The sequence below is a fragment of the Lemur catta genome, chromosome 8 (genome assembly GCF_020740605.2).
Source record: "Lemur catta isolate mLemCat1 chromosome 8, mLemCat1.pri, whole genome shotgun sequence".
In the NCBI taxonomy this organism is placed as follows: Eukaryota; Metazoa; Chordata; class Mammalia; order Primates; family Lemuridae; genus Lemur; species Lemur catta.
Window position 1 is genome coordinate 17,336,661 of NC_059135.1, and position 14,907 is coordinate 17,351,567.

General features: G+C 36.2%; 1 protein-coding gene and 1 pseudogene across 6 annotated transcripts in view; both read left to right on the top strand.

Annotated features, from left to right (window-relative positions):
- Positions 1–14,907, top strand: part of USP37 (ubiquitin specific peptidase 37) — an 89,491-nt gene that overhangs the window by 62,079 nt on the left and 12,505 nt on the right. For 5 of the 6 annotated variants that reach the window (XR_006736972.1, XM_045560090.1, XM_045560088.1 and 2 more), the window contains 5 exons: positions 1,867–2,031; positions 4,157–4,222; positions 6,793–6,934; positions 8,250–8,505; positions 14,198–14,364. Coding sequence is in view for 5 of the 6 variants with exons in the window: in XM_045560090.1 (XP_045416046.1) it covers positions 1,867–2,031; positions 4,157–4,222; positions 6,793–6,934; positions 8,250–8,505; positions 14,198–14,364 (796 nt within the window). In the remaining variant the exon portion in view is untranslated. The remainder of the gene's footprint in view (positions 1–1,866; positions 2,032–4,156; positions 4,223–6,792; positions 6,935–8,249; positions 8,506–14,197; positions 14,365–14,907) is intronic. The other variant, XM_045560091.1, reaches the window with a different exon arrangement.
- On the top strand, positions 2,456–2,552 carry LOC123644213 (annotated as a pseudogene).

Consider the following 14,907-nt stretch of genomic DNA (forward strand, 5'->3'; position numbering starts at 1 on the left):
TTTACTTAAGAGACTTTGTTCTTTCCTATTTTTGAGTTTTTTGAGGCAGGAGGGTGGAAGAAAGCTTAAGGCAAAGGATTGGTTGTTACCAGCTGTCACTAACTAAGGAAACCAGTGTACAATTTTAAAAAAACTAGTTTGACCTTGCAAGCTGGATGTCTCTTCCCTTTCCCATTCTCTAGCTGTTTGGTCTTTCAAGTGGTGGGAAAAAACACTGAAAACACTCGTTTTTTTTTTTTTCCTGGTAAGAAACTGACCTTGTGTTAAAAGTCAGTTTATTCTTTTTTTTTTTTTTTTTAGTTTATTCTTAAACTTACATGAAATAGAAGCCTTTGTGTCTTCAATCCTAATGATTAGTCTTGTTGTGTTTTGTTCATTTTAATATTCAAAGCCACTCTACTTTTATTCCTGGGAAGGGCCTGATATCTTTATCAAATTTGTTCACTTTTAGTTGTCCTCATCTTTGAAAATAAATGATTTGGACTATCATCTTCCTGCTTCATATTGCCTTTTATTTTGGTCAGGGTTATTTGAAATTTTATTCAAAATATTTCATTTTGACATTAGTTTTTAGTCATTTCATATTAGTTGGGTCCTTGTGTTCTCTCAAGTTATGAATTTGAAGGTCATGAATTCTAGCATGCTTTTTAAAAGAGAAGTGCAATCAGTAACTTCAATTTGCAAATGTTTGAGTTTGTGGCTTCTGTGATGGAGATGTATATGGTAAGAAACGAAACAATTTTTCATAGATAAGACTTTTTTTATGCCTAGACTTGAAATTTATTCCCATAAGATTTTTGAAATTCAATTTTTAAAATGTCTTGTGGGCTGAGAAATATATTTAATCCATCAGGTGGAGATTATGTTCTGTAAGAGAGGCAAAAAGGTTACCATAAGAGTAACCAAAAAGAATTCACTGTTTTCTAAAGAGCTAAAAGCCTTTTCATACCCACAAACCAGAGTTGGCATGCAAATTTTTGTACAACTTTTTTCTAGGTTGGGAAAATTTTTCTATTTCTTTCTTACCTTTCTCAGAGAAAGTACTTCTGAAATAAAAGAATAATTTTTATCAGAAATCATCTTGAAATAATTAATGTTTACTGTAGAATATAAGGGCTGTAACATTTTTATTTAATGGACATTATTTTACCATTAGTGGTTATATAACACCTATTTCCTTCTTTTTGTTTTGTTTTTGCTTTTTTTGAGACAGGGTCTCACTCTGTTACCCAGGCTAAAGTGCAGTGGTGTCATCACAGCTCACTACATCCTTAAACTCCTGGGCTCAAGTGATCCTCGTGCCCCTCAGCCTCCCGAGTATCTGGAACTATAGGCACACACCACCATACCCAGCTAATTTTTATGTTTTTTGTAGAGGTCTCACTATGTTGTTCAGGCTGGTCTTGAACTCTTGGCCTCAAGCAGTCCTCCCACCTCAGCCTCCCAAAGTGCTAGGATTACAGGCATGAGCCACTGTGTCCACCAAGCATATTTCTTTTTAGACTTTGTAACAGTAAAGTATTAAATGTTTAAGGATTTAATATCAATACTAAATTTAAAAATTTAGTATTCTTGTTTGCTGTGTTTCATTTATTTGTGTTTTTTCCTAGGAAAATTGTAAGTATTTTACCCAAACCATATTAATCCACCTGTGTCCCTATTTTGTTTTTATTTGTACGCTTAGTACCTAGCCCAATGCCTGGCACATAACAGGTATTCAGTCAATGTTCTTTGATTAGTTGGCGAAATGTATTTTTTAAATCAAAAGTTGTCTAACGTTGTTAATTAGAGTGATTTCTTTTAGTGTATGAGAGAGCTACCTCTAGTATGTATGAATTAGTAAGGTCATCATCTGCTGTTTTTCAGGGTCCTCATTCTTCATTTGAAACGATATAGCTTTAATGTGGCTCTCTCACTTAACAACAAGATTGGGCAGCAAGTCATCATTCCAAGATACTTGACCCTATCATCTCATTGCACTGAAAATACAAAACCACCTTTTACCCTCGGTTGGAGTGCACATGTGGCAATGTAAGTCTGTAAGAGAGAATGTCTTTTCATTTCCTTTTGAAGTAGAAAGACTTTAGTATCCAACCAAAAAACTAAATAAACCTAGGTAACACAACTCCCAGGTAAAATCACATCAGATTATAATTTTGCTTTACTTTGGAATTTAGTGTTAAATTACTACCTGATTGAAGTAATTGAAGAAAAGGCTTAAACAAAATTCTTCTAAGTTCATTAGCTGCCTTTCATAACAAGTTGCTTTTTTAGAAAGTGCTCTTACTCTTTTAGACCACTAGAAGATAGTTTGATATACTTTGGGAATATAAATCAAACTTGGGTGATCATAACAGTCACCGGGACACAAAAATACTGATTTCTATGTTTTTTCCCTGGAGGTTCCGTTTCAGTAGATCTCAGATAGGGTGTGGGAATCTATTTTGAACAAATGGGGCTCACTTTGGCAGCACATATACTAAAATTGAGAGAAGATTAGCATGGCCCCTGCACAGGATGACACACAAATTTGTGAAGCGTTTCATATGTAAAAAAGAAAAAAAAAGGAACAAATGCCTCAGCTAACTCTTCAGGACATGAAGATTTGAGAAACAGTATACTAAATGTTATGCTGGAACCCCCAAAATAGATTGTGCCTTCATAAGTATATTATCACCAATATGAAGAACTTAAATCATTCCGAGAAATTTTTCAAGAACAAATTACCTTTTCTATAGGTTTTGCTTCATCATGTATGCTGGGGAAAACCTTAGGACTTTTTTGAATGTTTCTCTTTTTTCTGCATACTTGTATTACTTTGGAGCCATATCATATACTGAGTCATTCTTTTCTGTACTTGAACACTAGTTTGGTAGAATCATAAAGTTCTAGAATTTTAGAGGTAAAAGAGATTTCAGTTATTTTGTCCAAATCCTTAATTTTACAGAAGAGATCCGAGGAAATTAAATGGTTTTTCTAAGGTCATACATACAGTTAGTAACCAAAAGAGCCAGATCTCTTAGGTAAAATGAAATAATAGACATTTCGGAAAGTGAATGAACATTTGCCAACATGATTTGATATAGTTTTATAAAATGTCCTTTGGATTTATAATTGAAATAAATACTACATCATATTAAGTTTACATTAAAGTCCTTAAGAGTCTACTTAAAAAAGCATGTGCCCAGAGAGTTTTAGTGTTTCTGGTTTTTTCTCTTATGGCTTTTCTTCGAAATAAATGTTTTTGCTTGGTGCAAACTGCCCTCTGCTGGTAGAGCTATTACTCCTTCTGGCGATAGTACTATAGGATACCATCAGTATAGGATCTTTATGACCACAGACCTGAAACCAGGTTATCTGATGCTACAGTTTAATAGCTTTAAGACCTTGGACAAATTCCTTGATTTATCTGTAGGGAAGTTAATAGGGCGGTTGTGAACATTAAATGAGCTAATATATGTAGAGTTCTTAGTACAGTACCTAATGTCTAATAAGTCCTCAATAAATGAGAGCTATTATTATTTATTGCTAAAAGTAAGGAACATTTTAAAACAAGATACTTTTTGGCCGGGTGAGGTGGCTCATGCCTATAATCCTAGCACTCTGGGAGGCCGAGGCATAACGATTGCTTGAGGTCTGGAGTTCAAGACCAGCCTGAGCAAGAGTGAGACCCCGTCTCTACTAAAAATAGAAAAAATTAGCCAGGCATGGTGGTGAGAACCTATGGTACCAGCTACTTGGGAAGCTGAGGCAGGAGGATCGCTTGAGCCCAGGAGTTTGAGGTTGCTGTAAGCTAGGCTGCTGCCATGGCACTCTAGCCTGGGCAACAGAGTAAGACTCTGTTTCAAAAAAAATAAATGAAAAATAAAATAAAAAATAAAACAAGGTACTTTTCCCCAAGTTGTTCTTTTCGTATACATTACCCTTGACTTCATTTCCAATGCTGTTTATTTAGATTGTGGATCAGGGAAAGCCTAGAGATACTTCATTTTCTCATTTGGCCTCTATTACTAGTAATTTAAAAAATGTTATAATTGCTTGGTTTTTCAAGAGGACATATAAAGGATTATATTACAGAATATTATATAAGTTAAATATTAGATACATCTTTAATAATGCATTTATATACATTATATATTTTCTAATTTTCTGATAGTTCTAGACCATTGAAAGCCTCTCAAATGGTGAATTCCTGCATCACCAGCCCTTCTACACCTTCAAAGTGAGTTACATTTCTTTGTACCCAAAATCTGTATTTTTAAGGATTTGGCTTACCCTAATCTCCAAGATTGCCCCCTTCCTTTTTTTTTATAGTTTCTCTTTTTGCATGATACTTGCTCTGTATTACCCATACTTAGATTTTATTGAATCTGATTAAGAGTATAGCCAAAGGTGTAACGAATTTTTAAATAGTGACACAAATTTAGGTGATTCTCTAATGTTTTGTCTTAAAACTTCTTAAAACTTATAATTTGTTAAAATGTAATATTTTCATCCTAAAACTCTAAAAATTGACTGATGATGAGGGATTCTAGGGATAGAAGGGATAAAAGAACCCCAGTTAGTCTGAAGCACCCTTCCTCAAAGATAGGCATGGGATCCCAAAGCATCTTTTTACCTCTTGTTAGCCAGTCTGGGATTTCTTGTCTTCAACACTGAATCGGAGATATTCAATGCAGCTATTCTACAAATGCCTTATGTTTTTTCTTTCAGACCAAAAGTTTATCCAAGGAGGGAAGCAAATGCTTTTTTTAAAAATATATCTCTTCTAAGATTTTACTAGAGGAGTTCCTGATTTGACTTTGAAATTCATTTTTCTAAAAATTTAATGGCCCAAAGTACTTTTAGAGAAGAGACACTTTTGTTGTTTAAGACCTTTTGGGGGGCTTATATAACCATAAAATGACATTTGGGAACTGCTATTTTCTTTTCCTCCTGTTAATTATTTTTCAGTGCAATTAAAACCAGATGACTAACATGACTAGAAATGTGAAATGGTACCGATATGAATACTCTTGCCCGTTCTCAAGATACAAATGAGCAATACCACTTGGCTGCTTAGAAAGTGAGCAAGTGATGCATTTACAGGATGAATATTTTTCATTACTACAGGCAAGCTGCCTTCTGTAAATATAGTAATTATTAATGGAATGCACTCTTTATGTACCATATCACTATAATTGCAAGAGAGAGACGGTTTCATTGGGCATCATTGTACCTTGGCATGGTCATCTGTTCTCCAGGGTCTACTGATATGAGAATTTGAGAGTTAATCAGTAAAGGATGATTAGGCCCTAGAAGACCTGTCATGCTGATCAAACTTAAAAGAGGCTGAGTTATGAACCAGAATACCATTGGTTCTTCTACAATGTCCTTTTGTTACATTTGACACTGGTATAATAGTAGCACCAGGTGTCACCCTCCTTCAGCAAAGTATTTACCTGAATAAACAAATTAACATGTTCGAGTTTGCTTAGTGAGCATGAAATCGGAAATGAGGAATTAAGATGGCTAATTGGCTACTTCTAAGTTATACTAAAAACCCTTTTGAACACACAATGGGAGGCTATTCAAGTGTTCAGGCTGGAATGCGGTGATATCCTTGCTGCTCTCAGCCATAGACTTTGCTTGGGCTTATCACTGACCACTTGCCTCTTTTCTTTGATCTACGTTGCTACGCAATGCAATCCTCCTGATTTCCATTGTGGTCTCTTATTTCTTGGTGCCATTATTCTATATGTTTATTTAGTTTTTTACATTTAGGTTAATTATATTTTTCCAATTTTCATTTTACTTTTTTTTTAAGTATAGCACATGAATTTATGTTACCCTCCATCAAAGAAAGTACTTGTTCTTTGACTGTTACCACTTTTTCCTTTATTTTCAGCTCGCCTAGAAGACAACACAGTAATACCTTACTTATCTGTAGTATCCATCATTTTGGATGAAAATTTTTCTAAAATATATTATTCCTTATATTCTTAGATAAAATACACTGAAGGTAATTTAAGTATATCTTAATGACCAAGAATCAGCAACATTATAAGTATCAGCTATTGCACTGTGTTTCAGTATGATATTGCCCTGAAAGGCTCTTAATTATTACAAGACAGTTTACTTTTACATTAAAAACTTTATAGTTCTTTTTTGCCCTTTTTGTGGTATTCTCTTTCATTTCTTAGCTCTCATTTCTTGATGAACTTGCTACACTATTTTATACATCATTTCCTGGGAAAGAAAGGTTCCCTGTAAGTGCATGGGCTTTGGAACTGCCTTCCTTGGAAGCCTTTTTTCTTACTTTGGAATCCCTGTGTTCTGGAAGGTAGAGGTTGCCAGAAGTCTGACCTACAGATAAGTGGTTAAGTGGAATGTTATTGTTATCTTAAAAGTGCATGGATCATAATTTAAAAGATCAAAAATTACTCCTCATGCACTTTGTTGTCAAAAACATTTATTCATTGCTATGCCTGCATGAATTCAGTAGAGACTTACTTTATAAAGACAAAAGCAAACTTGAAGGGGGTTGATCATTTAAAAGAAAAAAGGCACAAAGTGATTGGTTTACTGATGGTATATAATAGCGTAAGAGTTGTCTGGTTTTCAAAGCATGGCTCTTTTGGAGTGGGGCAGAGATAGTACTTAAATATACCTCTTTTGATATATCTTTTTTCTCTGTGAAATAATTTTTCATAATGGAAAAGCATTTTGTTTAGTTTTGGTATTTATACATCAAAAGAATAACAAAGACAAATGTTTATCAGACTTACATAAGTTTCTTTTCTTAATTTACAGGAAATTTACCTTCAAATCTAAGAGCTCCTTGGCTTTATGCCTTGATTCAGACAGTGAGGATGAGCTGAAACGCTCTGTGGCCCTCAGCCAGAGACTTTGTGACATGTCAGGCAATGAACAGCAGCAGGAAGTCCTGGAAAAAGTAAGTAATTTTTCATCAAAACATCTGACAAAGATTTGTGTAGCTCTTATTGTCCAAACAAATGCCTTTTATAATCATGATCAGCAAACTTAATAAAGATACAAGATAAATCATAAACTCAATGGCTCTGTTCAAACACTAATTTTAAAGAGATGCTTTCTCTAACTACAAAAACCAGTCTGTTTACAGATGGATCAAGACTTTTAAGAAAGAAAAGTTTATATCAACAGAGCAACCAAGTAATCCACTTGTTTAAATTATGAATGTACAGATACTGCTATATCAAGATACTGCTATATCATCTTCTATCTTGACACTTACTGAGAGTTAATACTTTGAAGATCTATGCTTTTCTAGGTGTTTGCATTATCTCATGCTACTGTGTTTTATTTTAAACCTCCTTTTTGGTAAAATAATAGAATTATTTTAGTAGTTATTTATTGTTGTGAGTTGTTTCCTGTCTTACTTTAAAGCTAGAGGTAATTTGTGTTTGCTCACCTCGAATGAGAAATGAAAGAAAGTTAGAAATTGTCCCAGAAATAAAAGTTATTCAGAAAATAATTTCTGAATATTTATATAATCTTGATGTAGTTTTTATTTTTCTCATTTATTTTTATGAATAAGACCAGCCAATATTTAAAATGGAATAGTATGTATAATGATAGAATATTTACAATATAATCCATGTATATCTGGAAGAAAATAAACTAAAAATACTGATAGAAATTATTTCTCAGTAATCTATTTTGAGTGAGTTTATTTTATTATTTTTATGTGGTTTGCAAATTTTTATAAAATTTGCACTTTTTTTTGAGATAGAGTCTCGCTCTGTTACCCCAAGTAGAGTGCAGTGGCGTCATCATAGCTCAGACTCTGGGCCCAAGCAATTCTCCTGCCTCAGCCTCCTGAGTAGCCAGGTGTATAGGCACATGCCACTACGCCTGGCTAACTTTTCTATCTTTAGTAGAGACAGGGTCTTGCTCTTGCTCAGGTTGGTCTCAAACTCTTGAGCTCAAGTAATCCTCCTGCGTTGGCCTCCCAGAGTACTAGGATTACAGGCGTGAACCACCACACCCGGCCCCAAATTTGCACTTATTAATTGAGAAAGCTAATCATGTATCCTTATGTAGTTACTAATTTAAAAATTAGGCTTGCCAATGGGTTTATATATTGATTATTGATTGTTAAATAACCCAAAGTGTCAAAGAAAGGAAACTTTTTAGAAATAAAATGAAGTCACCACTTTAAGCTTCTAATTAAGATTGCTATGTTTGTAGGTATTCCAGTTTCCTCTAAAAGTAACTCTCTTCTTCAGGATTCAAAATTATGCCGAATAGAGCCTGATAAGTCTGAATTGGAAAACTCAGGATTTGACAGAATCAGTGAAGAAGAGCTTCTAGCAGCCGTCTTAGAGATAAGTAAGACAGAAACTTCACCATCTCTGAGTCATGAAGATGATGAAAAACCAACCAGCAGCCCAGATACCGGATTTGCAGAAGATGATATTCAAGAAATGCCTGAAAATCCAGACACTGTGGAATCTGAGAAGCCCAAAACAACCACAGAGCCAGGTAGGTTTAATGAAGATAAACATCTGTTAAAACATAGCTGTTCCAAAGCCTTATAGTGATCAGTGGCTTCTAAATAACGGGAGGTGAAGTGGTTCTGTATAACAGAGCTGACAATATTTTATGCTTTATTATAAAAAGCTTTAAAAAATGAGAAGTAAATATTGTGACTAGTACACAGATGCTTGGTAAAGTATACCATTTCCCTTGAGATGTACATCGGGAGTAAAGTTAGCATTCTTATGTACATTTAATAAATGTTTTTGTCAGTTTTGGGATACTTTTCTCACCACTGTTATCTTAGAAATTCATATAATCCATTTTTCTGTATCTGAATTTTTACCAGGTTTTAGTATAAATAATTCATGTTCTCCATCTTCTGCGCAATGCATTACCTTTTCTATATTTAGATATACAACTACTTACCATTGTGTTACACTTGCCTACCATACAGGTTTACAGCCTAGGAGCAATAAACTATACCATATAGCCTGGGTATGCAGTAAGCTATAGTATCTAGGTTTGTATAAACGTACTCTATGATGCTCACACAACGAAATCGCCTAGCAACGCATTTCTCGGAACCTATCCCCATCATCAAGTGACACGTGACCATATATATGATGTAAAGTGCTATATGCATATAAAATTATTTTTGGTAATGTTTATTCTGTTTTTGTTATTTCTTAAGCTATCAATGGGAACCGTAGAGCTGAGCCGCCTTGCCTTTCCTGTGGGTATTTTGAGATTTTTAGGTAGAGTATTTTTGTTTTTTTTTTTGAGACAGAGTCTCACTCTGTTGCCTGTGCTAGAGTGCTGTGGTGTCAGCCTAGCTCACAGCAACCTTAAACGCCTGGGCTCAAGTGATCCTTCTGCTTCAGCCACCCAAGTAGCCGGGACTACAGGCATGCGCTACCATGCCCGGCTAATTTTTCCATATATATTTTAGCTATCCATATAATTTCTTTCTATTTTTAGTAGAGACAGGGTCTCACTCTTGCTCAGGCTAGTCTCGAACTCCTGAGCTCAAAGTACCCTCCCGCCTTGGCCTCCAGAGTGCTAGGATTACAGGCGTGAGCCACCGCACCCAGCCTAGGTAGAGTGTTTTTACTATCTCTTCCTGTGGCCAATTCTAATTTTTCTCTCTTGAGAGTTCCAAGATCTAAGAAAAAATATTACTAATGTGTTTCAGGTACACTAGGCCTAGGATTTTGGAAATGAAGAGAATAGAAGAATATCACAAAATTATTTTTTATATCCTCATAATCAAAACCTCTTCAAATTTGCATTGTTTTATATGCAAGTAAAATAATTATTAGGTCATTAAATATGAAATGTCCATTTATTATATCTCAAACAAGAAGCAGTACAATTAAAGCATGTGCCTAAACTATCAACACAGTTTTGCCATCTTAATGGTAGCTTGCTTATGTCATCAGCAACAAAGCTTGGAGCACAAGTGGCGATGAAATGGTAAAAGGTGTTTTCCACAACTTGTTGAAAATTGAATATTTTTCCTTGCAAGAAGTGGTCCAAAGCCTGGAAGAAGTGGTAGTGAAGTGGTGCAAGGTCTGGTGAATATGGTGGATGACAGAGAGTTTCCAAGTCCAGCCTCTGTATTTTGAACAGCGTTGTTTTTTGTGAGACATGGTCTTACAAGAGGATTGGCCTTTCTATTGACCAATCTCGGCTGCTTAATCACAAGCATCTTCATCATTTCATCCAATCGGTTGCAATAGACATCCACTGTAATGGATTGAACAGGTTTCATGAAGCTGTAGTGGATAGTACCAGTGCTGGACCACCAAACAGACACCATTAGCTTTTTTTGATAAATATTGAGTTTTGGACTGTGTTTCAGCACTTCATTTTATTTATTTATTTATTTATTTATTTAGAGTCAGAGTCTCGCGCTGTTGCCCAGGTTAGAGTGCCATGGCGTCAGCCTAGCTCACAGCAACCCCAAACTCCTGGGCTCAAACAATCCTCCTGCCTCAGCCTCCCTAGTAGCTGGGACTACAGGCATGCGCCACCATGCCCGGCTAATTTTTGTATATATATTTTTAGCTGTCCATATAATTTCTTTCTATTTTTAGTAGAGACGGGGTCTCGCTCTTGCTCAGGCTGGTCTCGAACTCCTGAGCTCAAACAATCCACCAGCCTCAGCCTCCCAGAGTGCTAGGATTACAGGTGTGAACCACTGCGCCTGGCCTCAGCACTTCATCTTTATCCAACCATTGTGCCGAACGCTTGCGATTATCAAAAAGAATCCATTTTTCATCACAGGTAACAGTACGGTGTAGAAATCGCTCACCTTTATGTTGTGACAGCAAAGAAAGTCAAGCTTCAAAACGATGTCTCTGCTGATGCAGTTTAATTGATGCGGCACCCATCTATCCAGGTTCATCTTGCCGATTTGTTTCAAATGGTCCAATATTGTTAGAATAGTAATGTCAAACCTTGCTGCTAATTTATGCATAGGTTGAATGGATTTGCTTCCACTACAGCTTTCAGCTCATCGTTATCCACCATGGTCTCAGGTCACCCACATGGCTCATTTTCAAGATTAAAATCACCAGAATGGGACTTCTCAAACTTTGACACACTGCGTTTTTTAGCCACATCCTTTCCAAAACATTGATATTTTGAGCTGTCTGGGCTGCATTGGTTCCACAACAGAACTCCTATTCAAAAATAACACAAAATTTTGACTTACCCATGGTTTCACAAAAGTTGCTCTAAAAATTTGAGAAAAAAATTTGAAAGATAATCACAAGCCAAAATGTGCATTTGAAAGAATGAGGATGTACCTTCACAATAGGAGAAAAAAAAAAAAAGAAGTGTCAAAGTGAAATGTCAGTGATATCAAATGTCAAACTCAGTATTGAAGGATATTGGACATTCCATACTTAATAACCTAATAATATATCGTTTAACCAGAAACAAAAAGCTGATGGTTTTTGTATACAGGCATTACTCTTTTCCCTTTTATTAAATTTATAATCACTGCCTTTAGATATTACTGGTTAATATTAGTGCTTTTATCCCTTCCTTATTTGCATCCTGCTTTCTGTTCTTTCTTTCAATTCTTTGCTCAGTCCTATAACTCCCTAAAATTAACAAAGAAAGTTATGCTTATATACAGTTAATTCTAGATTATCTGTCCCACTGGAGAACACTGAGGTTATCAAAATCATTAATAATCCTAGTTGAGGCTGGGTACAGTGGCTCATGCCTGTAATCCCAACACTGGGAGGCTGAGGTGGGAGGATGCTTGAGGCTGGGAGTTCGAGACAAGCCTGGGCAGTATAGCAAGACCCCCATCTCTACAAAATTTTTTTTAAATTAGCTGGGTGTGATGGTATGGACCTGTAGTGCCAGCTACTTGGGAGACTGGGGCAAGCAGATTGCTTAAGCCCAGGAATTTGAGGTTACAGTGAGCTGTGATGGCACCACTGCACTCTAGCCCCAGGAGACAGAGCAAGACCCTGTCTCAAAAAAAAATTGGGAGTTTTGCACCTAATAAATGCTGAGGGTTTTTTCTCTTTTAATAAATATTCAGAGTTTATTTTTGTGATAAAATATTTCCTCAGCAATACAACTCAAAATAACTAGTTGCTGATTTAGAATCTAAAAAAGAAGATGCTGTGAGCTTTACAGTTATCTGTGTTATAGAAAAGTATCCATTTAAAATGCAGTGCTGGCCAGGCGTGGTGGCTCACACCTGTAATCCCAGCCAAGGTGGAAGGATTGCTTGAGGCCAGGAGTTCAAGACCATCCTGGGCAATACAGTGAGACCCCCTTCTCTACAAAAATTTTTTTAAAAATTCGTTGAGCATTGTGTTGTGTGCCTGTGGTCCTAGCTACTTGGAAGACTGAGGCAGGAGGATTGCTTGAGCCCAGAAGTTCAAGGTTACCGTGAGCTATGATCACATCATTGCATTCCAGCTTGGGCAGCAGAGCAAGACCCTGTCTGAAAAATAGAATAAAATGCAGTATTAGGGCAGGTAAAGAGCATATACCAGCTGAGTGCAGTGGCTCACACCTGTAAATCCCAATACTTTGGGAGGCCAAGGCAGGAGGATCGTTTGAGGATAGGAGTTCAAGACCAGCCTGGGCAACATAGTAAGACTCCATCACTACAAAAAATAAAAAGATAAAAATTAGCCAGGCATGTTGATTTGCGCTTGTTTGTCCTAGCTACTTGGGAGGGTGAGCTAGGAAGATTACTTGAGCCCAGGAGTTTGAGGCTGCAGCGAGCTATGATTGTGCTACTACACTCCAGCCTGGGCAACAGTGTAAGACCCTGTCTCAAAAAAACCAAAAAAGACCATATGAGGCTGGGCGATGTGGCTCACGCCTGTAATCCTAGCACTCTGGGAGGCCAAGGCAGGAGGATCGCTCAAGGTCAAGAGTTTGAGACCAGCCTGAGCAAGAGTGAGACCCCATCTCTACTAAAAAATAGAAAGAAATTATCTGGACAACTAAAAATATATAGAAAAAATTAGCCTGGGATGGTGGCACATGCCTGTAGTCCCAGCTACTCGGAAGGCTGAGGCAGTAGGATTGCTTAAACCCAGGAGTTTGAGGTTGCTGTGAGCGAGGCTGACGCCACGGCACTCTAGCCCGGGCAACAGAGCGAGACTCTGTCTCCAAAAAAAAGAAAAAAGAGCATATGGTAACTTAACAACAATCTGTATACGATGAATGTATAAAGGTAATTCTTGTTGACCAGTATTTTCTTAACTTGTTAAGATGAGACTTTTTACTTTGGTAAAGTGTTTGATATAATTTTAAAAAGAAGAATCCTCTTCTCCCTACTCTTACCAGTATTAAAAATTATAATGAAATGTTGTTGCTCTCAATTTAAATAACCAGAACAAAATCATGACTATCTTATTTATCCTAGCTAGCCATAGTTCATTGAGAAGGAACAAAAAGAATTGAATTGAAAGGTTAATTTTTTTTACCTCCCAGAATGAATGTTTTAAACATACACTGTGTATTGCCATAGACTGTACAGTGCTTATTACTTTCTCCTTAGCTGTTTTGATTTAGAATATATACAATGATTGTTTGATTATTACTATGAAAACATGTTCAGTTAACGTACAATATAATAAATGGGAAGATCTCAATATTAACTTAGTAATTTTAAGCCTGATTCTTATTTCATTTACTGTTAAATAATACTTTATTTCTAGTGCTTGGTCATATGACACTATGATCTATGAATATGGCTATTTGTTCTTCCCCATCATTAACCATAGTGTGTATCTAGTGATTGGTCAAGTTTCAGAACCATTGCTGTAAATTGTTAATTCTCAACCAAGGGCAGTTTTGTCCTCCAGGGAACATGTAGCAATGTCTGTCGTTTTGGTTGTCACAACTGTAGAAGATGAGTGCTCCTGGCATCTGGTAAGTAGAGGCCAGGGATGCTGCTGAACATTCTACAATGCATAGGGCAGACTCTGCTCCCCTACTCCCAACAAAAACTTGTCCCACCCAAAATGTCAACAGTATTGAGGTTGAGAAATCCAGATGTAGATGTAGTGAGATGAAACTGTATGTCCCAAGCAAATTATAGATGAGGTTAGAGTAAATTCCTTTCTGAACAGTAGATGTCACTCTAGTCCAGGAATTTCAGTTTATTAGAGACAAATTCTCAAAATAATGTTATATTCTGCTTCCTCAGATCCTGCCAGTTTTACTGAGATAGCTAAAGACTGTGATGAGAATAAAGAAAACAAAACTCCAGAAGTTTCTCAGGGAGAAGTTGATTGGCTCCAGCAGTATGATATGGACCGTGAAAGGGAAGAACAAGAGCTTCAGCAAGCATTGGCTCAGAGCCTTCAAGAGCAGGTAAGAAATATTTATATTGTTACTTTCTCTTTACCTGTCTTTCTCAAGAAGTAGAATAATGACAATAACTAACCTGTGTTGAACACTTATTATAGGTCAGGCATTGTTCCATGTGATTTACATATAATAAATAACTGATCCACCAAGAAAAAAGAAAACTTTGAGGGTTGCCTTGGGTTACAAACAAGTACATGGATAGTTTGTCTTTTTTTGAAAATCCAAATTTAACAAAATGTATTCTTGCTTACTTTCCGTAACTATAGTTCATTGCATGCTAAAATAAGATGGGATATTAGAGATTATTCCTAGTCCAACTTTATTTTGCAAGCTATAGAAACAGTCAGTTTACCACCATGATTTTATCATTAATATTTTAAGACAATGCATTTGTTTTGGTCATTTTCTCACAATATAAATCCTTTCTCATGAATTATTTGAACATAAAATTCTCATAAATGTTACATAAAATCTAACTTTCAAGCCAGGTGCAGTAGCTCTCACCTATAATCCCAGCTACTCAGGAGACTGTGGTGGGAGGATCAC